A 15,674-nucleotide genomic window follows, 5' to 3' on the forward strand; every position below is an offset into this window, starting at 1 on the left:
AGCTCCTCCCCTGCTCATGCTCTGTCTCTCAAAATAAATAAAATCTTAACACAATAAACTTCTGTTTTGTTTCTTGCCATATTTTCTGAGATAATTAGATATATACTTTAAAGACTACTACTTCCTTTTGTGTTAAATATTTAGAAATTACTATAGGTTCTTATTGTATGATGAGCCATTATTTTAAGTGTCAATTGATATTTTAATGGTAAAGTTCTGATTGTTATGCTCCATGCACATTTATCTATTAAAAAGAGTATCATTAAAAAAAAAAAAGTCTTTAAGGAAAAAATTCTTAATTTTATTTCTATAGTTTTAAAGATAGAAAAAAGCGAAGAAATGGCAAATTACTATTTTTGGTTGAAACAAAACTATTAATACCACCATATTTTCATTTTTCTATTAACTAATTTCTTCTTTAAGTCATGTTAGAAAAATAGATACACTTGAAACTGATAAAGAGGGTAAATTCAGATTCTATCTTTCAAGAAGTTTAGAGTAATTTCCAACTTTGTCTTCCTGTGAACACTCTGTAACTAATTTAAAATCTATACATGTGTATATCTGTTATTTCTTTAGGAATTCTGACTGCATTCTCAAACTCCAATTCTGAGAAAAAAAGCACAAGACTTTGTTCTTCTCTTTAAGTCCTTATAGGGCAGACTTATATTATCATCATTAGAAGATACACTGCAGATCTTAAATTGATATTTTGGTATTCATAGATATTTAATCAAGACTGAAAAATAAGTCAATTTCTGTCATCTGTAGTTTGAAACTAAACTCCAAAATATGGTAAAATTGATATGTCTAAAGGGAATTGCTTTTGCCAGAAGTTGACAACTATCTGGTATGGAACATAGAAATTATCCCTAGGGCTTTTATTAGATATCTAGGAGGTAAATACTTTTATGTAGTAAGAGATAGCACACAATGAGACAGACTTATCATTAAGCCTTGACTGTTAAGTCTTTTGTAGGTTACTTATAAACAGTATACAGCACAGCATGAAGCATATCTATAATCTTGATTCCATTATTTACTGCATATATGTTCTTGAGTTGGTTTTTTTATAAATTTGCTGTACCTTTATCTGTCTAATGAGGAAAATGTAACTAGCTCATTGTATTATGCTAAGATAAATGAAGTAAATAATATATACAATCTCTACCACAGTGTCTGCCCTACAGAAATGATTCTTTTGATACAGTCCTTGGGAAATGACAATGTACCCATCTTTTTCCAGTTCTTCTTATACTAAATGATTACTTTATCATCAAATATTTTGCTAGGTACATTTGTGAACCAGGAAGAGAGGCAGTGGGAACAATACCATTCACATAATAATAAAGGCCAAAACAGAAATTACAAGTTATAGGTTTGAACTAATGTGGTATATATTATACTGCATTTATATGCAGAATAAGGATATAAGCCAATAAAAGTATTTTTACAGGAAACAGATTTGAAAGTCATAATCAACTTAATTATTAAGACTCTTAAAACAAGCATCTTGAGTATTTGGCAGTAGCAATATATTTTCTTAAAACTGTGCTTTAGATTTACAAGAAAGCTTTTAGGACTATTTTAAAATAGGGGCAAGTTTATTTTATGAATCATAGTATGCCAGTAATCTAAAGTTGTATTTGAACCCAATAAAGGCAAAACCTATACCCTAAACATTATAAAATCAATCATATCTTGGTAGTTCAGTATTTTTGTAAATGTTTATTTATTTTTGAGAGAGAGCACAAGTGGGGCAGGGGCACAGAGAGAGGGAGACAGAGAATCTGTCTTCTACAAGTGGGTTCTGTGTGGACAGCAGCGAGCTGGATCTGGGGCTCAAACTTGGAAAGCACGAGTTCATGACCTAAGACAAAGTTGGATGCTTAACCACTGAGCCACCCAGGTGTCCCTTGGTAGTTGAGTATTAAACTTCTATCTGGGCAGAGTGAAGAACAGAATAGTGGAACATAATATGTACAGCAGAAAATCACTATAGAAGGAAACTAGGAATGGCCAAATGTCTAATAGACTTACATTATATATTCTGTACCAAAGACCAGAGTAGAATCAAGACCAATCTTTGTGACTCATTCTCTTCCACACAGTGGAACTAGGGTCTTTTTTTCCCAGAGGAGAAAAGAAAGTAAGACATTATTTACTATATAATGGTGAACACAATGGCTAAGATTGAACTCCCTAAACCTCCTAGAAGTAAGACACTAAATAAATGCCATATCATTCATTCATTCATTCATTCATTCATTCAGGTATTACTTTCCAGGCAGTGTCCTGGCCACAAACAAAACATTTTGGTTTAAAGCACATACCTTCATAGGTTTCAGGAGGTAATAAAATCAATAATTCATAAAGCCTCTGTCTATAAACTAATGATGGTGTTTTCAAAGGACTTCCATATGCTTTTAGCACTGAAGAAAGCCTTAAAGTAAAAGAAAAAGTGTATTTTAAGTATGTAAGTTATACAACATATAAACACCTAACAGGCTGACATATAAATGCAAAATAGCTACACATATTATTAGTAAACATGAGTGCTCCTTTTATGTTTCTTTTTTTCCTTTTTTTTTTTTAAGTTTATTTATTTTGAGAGAGAGAGCACACACAAGGGAGGGGGAGAGGGGGAGGGAAGGGAGAGAGAGAGAGGGAGAGAGGGAGAGAGGGAGAGAGGGAGAGAGGGAGAGACAGACAGACAGACACAGACAGACAGAATTTCCAGCAGGCTCCAAGCCACCCAGTGCAGAGCCTGATGTGGGGTTTGAACTCATGAATTGTCAGATCATGACCTGAGTTGATACTAGGAGTCAGACACTTCACTGACTGAGCCACCCAGTTGCCTCTTATTTAGCTTTAAATGGTAGTAATCTAGTTAACACATGTGGGAAGAGAATATAAATAAGTATTATAAAGGGAAAAATCCAGAAGAATCTAAAAATAAATGTTTAATACAGCAGAGTTTAGCAAGGTGGCTGGATATAATCTTAATTACATTTTTATATAACAGCAATAAAGAAATTATACATACATACACTCTCCCACTACCACATACTTAATTGATAACTGCAATGAAAAATATAAAGTATCTGGGAATAAATTTTTAAAAAGACTATTTGTAAATTAGTGAAGTAGAGGAAATATACAGACCTAAGTACTTTCTCAATTTGTTTAAGAAAAATAACAAAAGGGGTTTGTATATTTTAACTTAAGAGAGGAAGCAATCATTTATGCAACAAAAAAACTTATTTTATCACCTAATAAAATACTATTTTAAAAAAATTCTTGGGGTGCCTGGTTGGCTTTAGAACATGTGACTGTTGGGGCGCCTGGGTGGCGCAGTCGGTTGAGCATCCGACTTCAGCCAGGTCACGATCTCGTGGTCCGTGAGTTCGAGCCCCGCGTCGGGCTCTGGGCTGATGGCTCAGAGCCTGGAGCCTGTTTCCGATTCTGTGTCTCCCTCTCTCTCTGCCCCTCCCCCGTTCATGCTCTGTCTCTCTCTGTCCCAAAAATAAATAAACGTTGAAAAAAAAAAAAAAAATTAAAAAAAAAAAAAAGAACATGTGACTGTTGATCTTGGGGTCGTGAGTTCAAGCCCCACGTTGGGTGTAGAGCTTGCTTACTTACTTACTTACTAAAACAAACAAGCAAAAAGACATACAAGACTTTCATAGAAAAAAATTATAATTTGTAGAGGACCTCAATAATAGGAAATGTGTTTGATTATTGTAAAAATACCAATTATCTTCAAATTTATCAATAGACTCAATGTAATTCCAATTAAATTTCAACAGCCTACCATCAGAAGTGTTAAGAAGGGTCAAATTATGCCTAAAGATGAATAAGGCCAACAAGCTTGCTTTAACAGATACTAAAATTTACTAGATAATGTGGTACTGGCCCAGAAAAGGGCAAACACACCAGTGGAACAAAACAGAGAACATGGAAACAGACCATGTATACAGGAATACAATACATGACAGATGAATGGCAACTGCTGGAGCTAGTGTGGATTCTTTAGTAAAGAATGGGACCATTTGTTATCCATATTAAAAAGTAAAATGAAATTGGATCCCTACCTCACTCCAAACACAAAAATCAATTCCACATGGATTAAAGACTTAAATGAAATGTGAAAGACAAAACCTTAAATATTTTAGAAATATAAGAAAGTAATTTTATAAATCTGAAGATTTTTTAAACCAAAAGACAGAAAGTACTAACCAAAAAGTAAAAGATTGATAAATCTGACAGTTAATGTCTGTTCATCAAAAAACTATTTTACCTAAAAATAAAAGACATGCATGAATACGGATTTCCTAGAAGGGGACATACTAAGGAATAATAAATATATAAAATGACAAATAATTAGGAACCAGATATAGAAATTAAAATCATAATGAGATACCAACTTATATCTACTGGAAAGCTAGAAATGATGCCTGAGTAAATGTTAGTGAAAAACTGGAGCAAAGGATACTCGCATATACTATTGGCATAAATATACAAGAATTCTGGAAAATATGTAATTTGGATATTTCACTGACAGAATTAGGATAAGTTATATACTCACACAATTAAATATTATATAACAATCAAAATGAATGAACAAACTTACTCATAGATGAAGCTGAGAAACATGATGAGTAAAAAAAGTTAAGTCTCAGAAACAGTATACTATATGCCTGATCAAAACCAAGGAAAACTAAACTAAACACTGTTTAGGGAAGCATATATATATGTGATATACTTTCTGAAAATGCAAAGGAATGACAACTATAAAATTCAGGACAGTGATTACCTCTAAAGTAAAGAGTAAAGAATGGTGTTAGAAAGGAAGTCACAGATAACTTCAATAGTATTGCTAATGTTCCAGTTTAAGTGTAGCTAACACTGGCCCATCATCTGTTTTTGTAAATTAAGTTTTACTGGAACACAGCCACATTCACTCATTTATAGATTATCTATGACAGCTTTTGAGCTACAACAGGGTTGAGGAGATGCAACAGAGACTGTATGGCCTGCAAAGCCTATATGTTTATAATCTGGCCCTTTACAGCAAACATTTGCTAATCCTTCCTCAGGTTGTGTTGGATTCACAGTGTTCATTTTATTATTATGCTTTGTAAGCCGGACCTTAAATGTATTTTTGTGTAATACACTAAATTTTATATCATTAAATACTTTCTGGAAAAACTTTCTTTAAACTATACATTATATTAATTTGGAAATTACAAGTGCTCTTGACATATATTGGATTTTCTTTATGTTTTCTTATATGTTTAAGTCGAATGTATGAAAAATAAAAACAACAAAAAACTAAAACTGTTAACAAGCATCTGGTTCTTATGAACACAGAATAGCACTAACAAACCAATAAAATGCATACCTGAAAAGGTTAACAGGCTTAATATTTAATTTCTTGGTTAAATCTTACTGTTTGGAAGATACAATATCCACCAAGTAACTTTCCTTCCCTTTTAATATGTATTTTTCTTTCAAGATCCTAGCCTAAAAAAAAAAAATCAAGTAACTAAATGTTTGCCTTCCACTGCAAAAGGAAAATCATTCACCAACCATACAAACTTGGCCTTATTAATGTACTAAACAGCTATTAACACAATCCCACAGTAACTGACTGCTATTAAAAAATTTTATCATATCTAAATAGCAGATCCTTACTGAGTTAGCAAATCCACAGCACAAGGAAGTGGTGGAAGAAGACGCTGAATTACTTCCCCAGTAAGGAGATCACCACAGTGGGAAACAAAACTCTTGACAGCTGAAAAACAAAAAAAATTTTTATTTGGCAGAGTGTAATGAACCATGAAAAAAACCATTCAATTATGGTACAGTATTCTGAATTTTTATTAGAGGAATAAAGAAATGTGCTAAAAACAAAAAATTCTTGAAACTCTAGTACAAAGAGGAAGCTAGGGTCTTTTACCTCTAATCAAGCTGGAAAAAAAACCAAAAAACAAAAAAACCCAAAAGCCAAAAAACAAAAAACAAACAAACAAACAATACAGTTCCTAGAATCACTGAAGGATACCAAAAACCAAGTTAACAAAATGCTGCTTTCCTGGGGTTTACTCAGCTTCTGAGCTAAATTAGCTTAGAACCTCAAGTTTGCCAGTTCTACACTAATTATGCAAAACTATGATGACATTTGAGTCAACAGTGCTGGGTTCTAATAGGTGTTACCTGAAACACAAGTTTTCAGAAGGAGTTACTTCATATGTAGAATAAAATGAATATTTTAAAGTTAGACTGAGTTTCAAGATGAATTTCAAAACGGTCTTCATTTTTTAAGGGTAAAAATGCCATGAATAAACAAACAAAACCAAAATCAATGTTTCCATGTCTTTCCAGAAATACTTTCTTCCTTAGTTCAAATATTCATGGTAGATGCTATTTTTAAATGGTTCATATACTATGGGAGGGTACAACTTTCATATACAAAAAACTAAATGGAAACTGTACTTATTAAATCCAATCCTAGTATTTCTAAAAAGAGGAATGAATGCCTACTAAAGACAAAGCAATCTTGACAGTTCTCAGTTGGATTACATCTAAAAAAAACATGCATTATCCTAAGGATCAGAGCTCTAACTTTGGTTTATCGTACATTTGTTATAATCACTAACTAATTATATACAATTACAAAAATATCCTAAGTAGATATTTCCACCATTAAAGATATAAACACATGAAAAGTTAAAGAGTGGGAAAAAGCCAAAGGAAAGCGAGAAAGCAAACCAAACTTGACCTACCACAGAGCGCACCAGCTCGTCCTTCCAAGGTTACCTGCCATGTAAATGAATCTCCTCGGCTCTTTTCTGTTTCTAGATCTTTAGGAGACACTGGAAAGACACACTTCCACAACAGCAGAACTCGAGCAAGGTGATGACTGACAACTGCAGGACCTGTAATTTATTTAACTTGTCACTTATAAAAAAACCCAAAGCGTTAATCTTTAAATTCAATTAATAAGCAGGAACTTCTCTCTTCAAATAAATGTATTTTAATCCACTACTGCAATTTGCCCCTTTTCTTAACTTCTGTTTCCAATAAATGTGCTACTTCTGAAAGAATTGCTATCTAAAGTACTGTGGATTACAGAGAGAAGAAACAAGGAACAGTAGAGTATGGGCTCTATGGTCAGCTCTTTTACTAGTGCTGTGACCTGTAGATTTGGTTTTTTAACTATGAAATGAAGGTAGCACTACCTACATTACTTGTCTCCGAGGGTTTGTCAGATCTAAATGATAGCGCACACTTCACAGTACTTTGAAGAACTGTACTGTATCGTGTAAATCCAAGGTACTACTGTTTGGGTAACAAATAACAGTGTATACTGAGAGTAATGCTAATTTTTGAAAGCAACTTGTTCCAGGCCAAAAACCAGATGTGATATATCTGATAGGACTTAAAAAAACAAAAAACAAAAAACAAAAAAACTTCAGGTCAGTAACATTTGTGAAATGAGAGATCATAAATAAACTCAGTCATGAAAGGCAACGTACAATGATATCATCTTACTTGATAGCGTCAAATTAAGAAAAAAGAAAAACTAGTTAGTACAAAAAAACAAACTCACAGCTTTTCTCCCAAAGTTATTTTCTTTAAAGTATAAGTATTCCTTTTTTATTATTCCCATGTTGTGCACTGTATGTTTTTCCTCTGTAGTAAGGCAACATAACCTAGAACTAGTAACAATGGCCTCTCGAAAACCACCAGGTTAATACCCTGGTCCATCCAACTTACTAGCTGTGTAAATTTGGGTAAGTTAACCTTTTTGTGCCTCAATTTCCTCATCTATAAATGGAGTAATAATTGCATTTATTTCACTGGACCCTTTCCGAGGCTTATATGAGCTTATATATCAAATAGTGTTTCACTCATGATAACCATTTATATGATGTTTGACATTAAGCAATTATCATTCAAAATTTGCATATGAAGAGATGAGCTAAAGGCAAAATGACAGGGCAACTGCAAGCCAATCTTTTTTTATGCTTTTGATTTACAGTAGATTAAAATAGAATTAATTTCTTCATTTTTCTTCTGACCTTTTTGGGAAGAAGCCATATGCTAACTGCTACAGCGTAACTCAAAACAAGCATAATTCTTTACTCTTTGCTCATTGCTTTCTTTGATGAAGTAGTACTAAAAAAAACCCCAAGCATTGTAATAAAAAAGGAAATCAGAATAAGGCCATTAAGAGTAAGTAACCATAAGGTTTGTGTGTGTGAACACATGTATATGCACACACACACATTCACATATACTAGGCTGTGAGAAAAGAGGAAATTCTGAAGGGAAAATTTAGTCAGATACAAAAAAAAAAAGTGTAGCGTCACTGAAAATAGCCACAGGTGACAAGTTTCATATATATTTGTCATTACATCCTTAAGATATCTCACTAATTCAGTAGTGAACAGTGCCTCTTTCCTACAGTGTCATTTCAGAGACATATATGAATTAACTTAATAAAAATGAGTACATAATAATTACAAAGAGAATACATAAACAAGAGTAAGTTTATTCACACCAAGAATAATGTACCTAGCAAAAACTACACACTTTATCATTCACAGATCTATAAGCCATGTAGATGTCTACAGGTGAATCCAAGTTATTTCAGGTGATATCAGATAAAGTGGGAAGTGTAACAAAAAAAGTTTTAAAAATGCTGTAGTTTACATCTGAGGAACCAATTTGAATGTGGTCTATTTGAGTTTATATTAGCTCAGAATAGTGAATATATTTACAGTGATGGAAACTGTTAATGGTAAAGGAAATGCTGAAAAATGTAAAAAAGGTGTTAAAACTTCAAGGCAAAAATTAATGAAGCACTCAGATGGTCTACATACCATTTCCCACAAAAAAGAATCAACACTCCTTGGAAAATGACTGGTTGCAAGCCTGGAGCAGAAAATGTAATGTAAAAGCTGGGACATCTTTTTATGCCAAAAGTAAACATGTTATCAAAGAATACCAGGTTCATGTCAAAAGGATACATGAACCAGCTTGAAGGGGCTTTCACTGACAATTTGAGGATCAAAAGGAATAATGACTGCAATGGACTGAAACACATATATAAAAATCTATGAGTTCATAATGATACTTAAGAGTAAAAACCTCACTGACACCTTTGACAGCTGCTAGGTTATTAGCAATATATTCTAAAAATTGATAATAAAGGTAAATAATAATACATAAAACAAGAGATTAAAGCCCAAGAAAACACAGTAATTAACAGTATCAATTTAAAATTTTAATCCTTTTTTGTATGTTGACTATGATTATGCAGTAAAATATGATATACTAATAATCTCTTTAAAAGAGAAGGGATTTCTTCTAGTTGTCTTCCAATGGAATTACTTTGTTCTGAAAAGTTTTGTTCATTGAAATATTGCACTTATTAAGTAGTTTATTTTCTCCTTTAATTAACCAAAATCATCAATATGGCAGGCAAGAAACACCCAGTAAAAAGCAAAAAAAAGTTTGACCACATTATCCCCATCACATGCTGAAATGATGATCTATGCCAGGGGCCTAATTTTCTGTAATGGGTTAGACAGTAAACATTTTTGGCTTTGCAAACCACATAGTCTCTGGCAATAACTTAATTCAGCTACGGTAGTGCTTAAAGGCCACAGACAATATATACGATAATGGTTGCGCTCTAATAAAACTTTATGTACACTGAAAACTGACTTTCATGTAATTCTCATGATCACAAAATATTTTTTTTAACCATTAAAAATGTAAAAACTCTTCTTAGCTCGCAGGCTGTATAAAACACAGGGCAAGTCAAATTTGGCCCATAGGCTGAACCCTGATATAGTCCAATAAATCTCTTTAATCATCTAGAACATTATTTAAAATGGTTCTTCAATTATGATTGCTTATTTTAATTTAATTAAATTAAATTAAAGTAAAATTTTTTTAGGGAGTATTCCTTTTTTTTTTTTTTTAAGTTTATTCATTTATTTTGAGAGACAGAAAAAGAGAGAAAGAAACCCAAACAAGCTCCGTGCTGAGAGCTTAGAGCCTGACACATGGTTCAAACTCATGAATCCATGAGATGATGACCAGACCTGAAACCAAGAGTCAGATACAACCGACTGAGCTATCCAGGTACTCTAATTTAAGCTCCTTTTAGATCATATTACTTCAGAGATGTCAAAATGATTTATTGGTTAAATCCAGCCAGTTTTATATTTTGGCAACAAATGATATTATAAAAGAGAGACTTAAAATGCAACTTTAATAAAGTAATAAAATTGATTTTCAAAGTTATAGGATGCAAATACAAAAGTCATGACCATAAAATACTTGCTGATTTTTAATAAATATAATGAACCCTATCCCCTTCAATTATCTTATTAGTGTTACCAATTCTCAAAACAATTACAGAATTGGATTTACAGGCTATGGTATGGTCTCTTGCCAACCCTTACATTGTGGAAATTTTTTTCCCCTGAAGATGGATGTGAATGATTTTTGGAAAAGTCAGAGTCATTCAGAGTTAAGCCTGAACTGACTTATCCTAACAAGGCTCATAAATTGGTCTTGAAGAGAATTTCAAATAAGGAGATCTGAAAACATTTTGAGGAATGGAATAAATATATGGCTTCCTAAGGTGACTGCCAGAAGAAAAATGTTTGTGTAGATACTTAAATTCTGGCATATATTAAAAATTAGTCTCCTCAAATCATACAATACTTTACATTCAGAAAACACAGAGTACTTCATAATTATGTAAACCTTCCACAAGACTGTCATTACCTAATGTCATCAGAGCAGCAATCAACAACCATCCAGCCTGTGTGCGCTGGGCTGAAAGACGACTGTTTTGAGCAGCTGAACACAGCAAATCCTCTGCTAATGTCATAATAATCTATTTACATGGAGAAGAACAAGGGAAAAAAAAAAGCATATCAATTTATAGGTTAATGACAAATGACAGCAACTAACAATCTCTTGGAAAATTAACCCTTACATGACAAATGAAAGTGAAAAAGTACTGTCAATCAGGTAGACTATACCACAGGACAACACCACAGAGAAAACTATAAAAACTGTTAAGTTTTAAGGTTAAATACTGGCATATTAGGCTGTATACAGCAACCCTATAATTCTTTGTAGAGCACATATGATGACATTGTGTAACTGTTCAAGTTAAGGTATATAGAATTTGAGTTAATTTTAGTTTTAAGCAATTACCTTAAATCTGTAATTACCAGAAAAAGTTTCATCATAGGCATCTGTCTTTTTAAAAATTTGCATACTATTTTGATATCTGAGTGGCTGAAAATCTTTCCAGAGGCAATATACTACAGAGGTTAAAAGTACTCAAAATAGTCTCGCATTGAAGTGAGTTTCACAGTAGAGTGGGATTCATAAAAATGTTTTATTTTAAAAGTCTATGAAATTGGCAGTATTGTAAAACAAAGGAGGAAAACCCAGATATTTCATATTTATGGATAATGCATACTTTTATAGTACAAAGGCCAATGTTGAGGCATCTATTATCTGAGAAAACATCTCTGTTACCAAACACCTCTAGAAAAGCAGCAAGTATTATGAGCTGGCATACAAATTTTATAAACAGGAAGGCTAGTATATTTTAAAACTAACCAAAAGAATAAAAATATAAATAAAGCAAACCAATCAACTTACTACTAACTTAGGACTACTTGCAGCCTATATAACCAATGGGTAACACTCAATAAGAACAAGAATGAACCAATCCTTTCTGCCTAAACTAGTAAAATCTGAGGATATTAAATTTAATTAAATACATGCAATGGCAATTCTTTGCTTAGTAAGATACATATGTTAGTTTCAAATATAACTAAAATAATAAAAAAATGAATTTAAATGAATATCACCTCCCAAAATTGTCAATCACCATACTCAAATGGTACTGGCAATCCTCAAAATAGTTTTAGAACCTATGAAGTAACGGTATGTTCTTTTGTAAAGTCTAAACGGCAAATATAATACTAATAATGACATAAGAGTGACAGTGAGAAAGCAAGGAACAATGGTGATTTATTTCTAAAAAAATACTTATATGTGTGTAAGGCCTAGATTAAAAAGGCTTTCACTGTCAAACAACATTCTCTGATAACTTATAATTCCAAGTTATTCAAACCACTGTTACTGTTTTTTATTTTGATGCACACATTATCCCATCTTTGGTCAGCAGGAGGCCCTTAAGTTACCTTCTGTATTCTATTAAAATGAACACAGTAGTCTTTGATGACTTCCTTGTTCTCTGGCATGACAAGATATTTGAGGTTTATATTGTGCATTTCCTACCCCAGATCTGGAACAAGCCGTTCCTTCATGTAGCCCTGATTCCTTTTTGCTAAAATGGGTTTTGAGCCATAATCTGAGCACTGGGGGTTTTCCTTGCTACCAGGTTGTCAATGCTTTTAGGTCCTGTCACTGGACAGAGTGAGGATTTAAGTATTTTTGAAAAGAAAAAAATTATCAGGGAACAGTAATATTTTCCATTCAAATTTAACATAGGGGGTTTTTACTTCCTTGATTTTACAGCTGCAACTCTCTTTTTTTAAATATGGAAAATCTTGATTCCTAAGAACATTAACTATTTTCAAAATACTACTAATTTTAAAATACTATTATCAATAATACTATAACCTACAAAATTACTTCAAAAAGTTTAAGATCTGTCCTTTACAATGCGATTTTATTTTATTATATTTTTTACATGCAATTTTAAATGCACTTCTATGGCAGAGCTAAATATATAGCAAAACAAAGCCTTCAGGAACAAATTCTGTTACTAAAGGAAGATATTTCCAATAAAAAGCACAGAAAGCACTCCTGTTTAAGAGTGGGTAAAATATTTTTTACTATCTCTTCATTTTTCACAGCAATTATTCGATAATATTTAAAAATTAAGTAAGTTAGCTGACTGGTCAGAAATTTGTCCTACATGGCTTTGACTGGGTGATACACAAGACGATGATGTTTTTAGCAAAAACTGGCAACGTCATTATCATATGTGGAGAATGAAACCATTACCTTGCCCTTTCCATGAGGAATTCCTAAAGGACAATGTTTCACTGCTCCCAACAAAGCTGCCACAGCAAAACTAAAGCCAGTCACTGCTTCAGGTGAAGACTTAAGTACAGTAAGCCGTTCCAGGCAACGGTCTAAAAGAGGTGTTAGGTAAGAAGGTAATGCCACAGCAATGCAGTGTAAACACCAAGCTGCCGCTAGTCGAACAGAAATGCTAGGATGCACAATAACTGAAATGACACTGTCAAGAATGCCTGGAAGGACAGGAAAAAAAGACTTAGCTCTACAGATAAACTCACTTAGCCAAAAAAAAGTCAAAAGAATAAGCAGCCACATGGATATAAAATATCTTTATCAAAAGTCAAACCAGAATAGAAAAAAGACAACAGTTATAATTTTTATTTGTAAGAATTACTTCTACTAATATGTCTCATGAAAACTGGTTTAAATTAAAACACAAAAGAAAAATTTTATTTCCTAAATAAGCCAATGTTCTGCTTTTTGATCTTGAGATCACTATTCATTTGGTACTTGGAATAAAAATTATCAATAAATAACAAAAACACCTTGAAAAGAAATGTCACATTATGCTCCATCCTCCTCTTTTTAAAAAATCTCTTTTGGCACATTTACCTACGTAATTAGTACACTTCCTATATGCCATATCACTCTTACCTGAGAATAAAATGTTAAATAAAACAGGCTTTGCTAGGTCCTCAGTAGTCTACTAACCAATTATGAAGACAGTGGAGTACCACTACTAGTTAAGAATAAAAGTCTGTATTTGCTGTAATTCAACATACAACTTCACTGAAACATGTAACAATTCACGTTGACTACTACTTCAATAATAGAGCTTACAAACTAAACATAATATAAACAATAAATATATAATATATAACAATATATAATATAATATATAATATATATATAATATATAATATATAATATATAACAATAATATATTATATATATATAATATATATATAATATATAACAATAAAGAGCTTACAAACTAAACATAATGTAAACTTCAGTCAGCAGGAAAAACATATCACAGTCAAAGGACAAAAGCCATCCAAAGTGAGTTTTAAAAATGATTAAATAAAAGACCACATATTCTTATGATTTCATTTATATGAAATGTCCAGAATAGGCAAATCCATAGAGATAGGAAATAGATTAGTGATTATCAGGGGCTGGGGGAAGGGAAATGGGGAGGGACTGCTAATGGGTATAGGACTTCTTAGTGTGATGAAAATATTCAGAAATTAGTGGTGGTAGTTATACAACTCTGTGAATATACCAAAACCACTGAATTGGATATTTCAAAAGGGTGAACTTTTTGGTATGTGAATTATCTCTCAAACTGATTAATTCTCTTAAAAAATTAATTTGAGCCCAATGCGGGGCTCAAACTTATGAACCACAAGATCATGACATGAGCTGAAGTCAGACGCTTAACCGACTGAGCCACCCAGGTGCCCCTCAAAGTGATTGGTTTTCCAAGGAAGTAAGAAAATGGAGACTGCTTGAAAGGAACTTTGAGGAAGTGAATTACTTGTATCATACAAGTTTTCACTGTAGATGAGAGACAAGAATTGAGGTTTGCTTCTTTTTTCCATGTTATCTTAAATATCTCCAGAAAGGGAAACTAAGGGGGTGACTTAGAGAAAAACCTTTAATTATAAAAGAAAAAGCTGAAGTATATACTTATTTTTTTAAATTTTGATTACATACACTTCATAAAACATCTCTAACAAATCTATAATGGAATCTATAATAAATGAGCTATATGAGGGAGACTCTCTTCCCTGGAAAAAAGTTGTCTAGAATAAAAGTAAACACAAGGTATACAGATGAGTCACAAACAACACGTACCTGAACTTGAATCTTGCAGCAAAGGTGCAGCTGTGGTGCCAAGACTGTATGTGAGATTTCCAAGTTCTTGTAGAGCACACACCAGCATATGCTGGCTGGCTGTTACATCTGTGGAGCCAAGCCGGGTCTCCACATTACTGTCACTCATCACAGCATCTGACAGAAGCAGAAGAACTAACTATGCATCAATGTTTTATTAAAATATATTGTAGGGGGTGGGTGTTAGGAGCACAAAATATAAAGGTAAAAATTAATACTTCCACTCTTCATATATGAAACCCTTAAGGCAGTTAACTGAAATACTAAAATGGGGACATGCATTAATTGAGAAAGAAATGAACCAATATAAGCAATTTAGTTCAAGCAACCTGACCATCAGCCCTTATTTACTCTTACAGCAAGTCGCACTGAAAGGGAGAATTCATGGAAAACTAAAAAATATTCTAATTTTATTGGTATACGAGATAAACAGAGTGGACTTAAAATAGTACAGGAACTGACATGGATTGTTTCAAAACATTGTTATCAACTTCTAGGGGAAGACTATGAATTCTGAGGAACTATTATCACCAGCCTTTAAGACTTAACATATATATGACAGGTCTTACCAAGCGAGAAAATTTATGTCTCATCTATGTACTGACAACTTTGCCCTAAAACAAATGACCTCTATTACAAAAGTGTTTTTTGTATTAATGTAGCCAGTCTAGCTT

General features: G+C 32.7%; 1 protein-coding gene across 11 annotated transcripts in view; it reads right to left on the reverse strand.

Annotated features, from left to right (window-relative positions):
* The window catches only part of HEATR5A (HEAT repeat containing 5A), a 120,730-nt gene that overhangs the window by 75,695 nt on the left and 29,361 nt on the right, over nucleotides 1-15,674 (reverse strand). For all 11 annotated transcript variants that reach the window (XM_045450624.1, XM_045450632.1, XM_045450629.1 and 8 more), the window contains 6 exons: nucleotides 14,962-15,117; nucleotides 13,084-13,334; nucleotides 10,813-10,924; nucleotides 6,789-6,941; nucleotides 5,698-5,797; nucleotides 2,334-2,443 (listed from right to left, as the gene is read on the reverse strand). In XM_045450624.1, the coding sequence (XP_045306580.1) occupies nucleotides 2,334-2,443; nucleotides 5,698-5,797; nucleotides 6,789-6,941; nucleotides 10,813-10,924; nucleotides 13,084-13,334; nucleotides 14,962-15,117 (882 nt within the window). The remainder of the gene's footprint in view (nucleotides 1-2,333; nucleotides 2,444-5,697; nucleotides 5,798-6,788; nucleotides 6,942-10,812; nucleotides 10,925-13,083; nucleotides 13,335-14,961; nucleotides 15,118-15,674) is intronic.

The sequence above is a fragment of the Leopardus geoffroyi genome, chromosome B3 (genome assembly GCF_018350155.1).
Source record: "Leopardus geoffroyi isolate Oge1 chromosome B3, O.geoffroyi_Oge1_pat1.0, whole genome shotgun sequence".
In the NCBI taxonomy this organism is placed as follows: Eukaryota; Metazoa; Chordata; class Mammalia; order Carnivora; family Felidae; genus Leopardus; species Leopardus geoffroyi.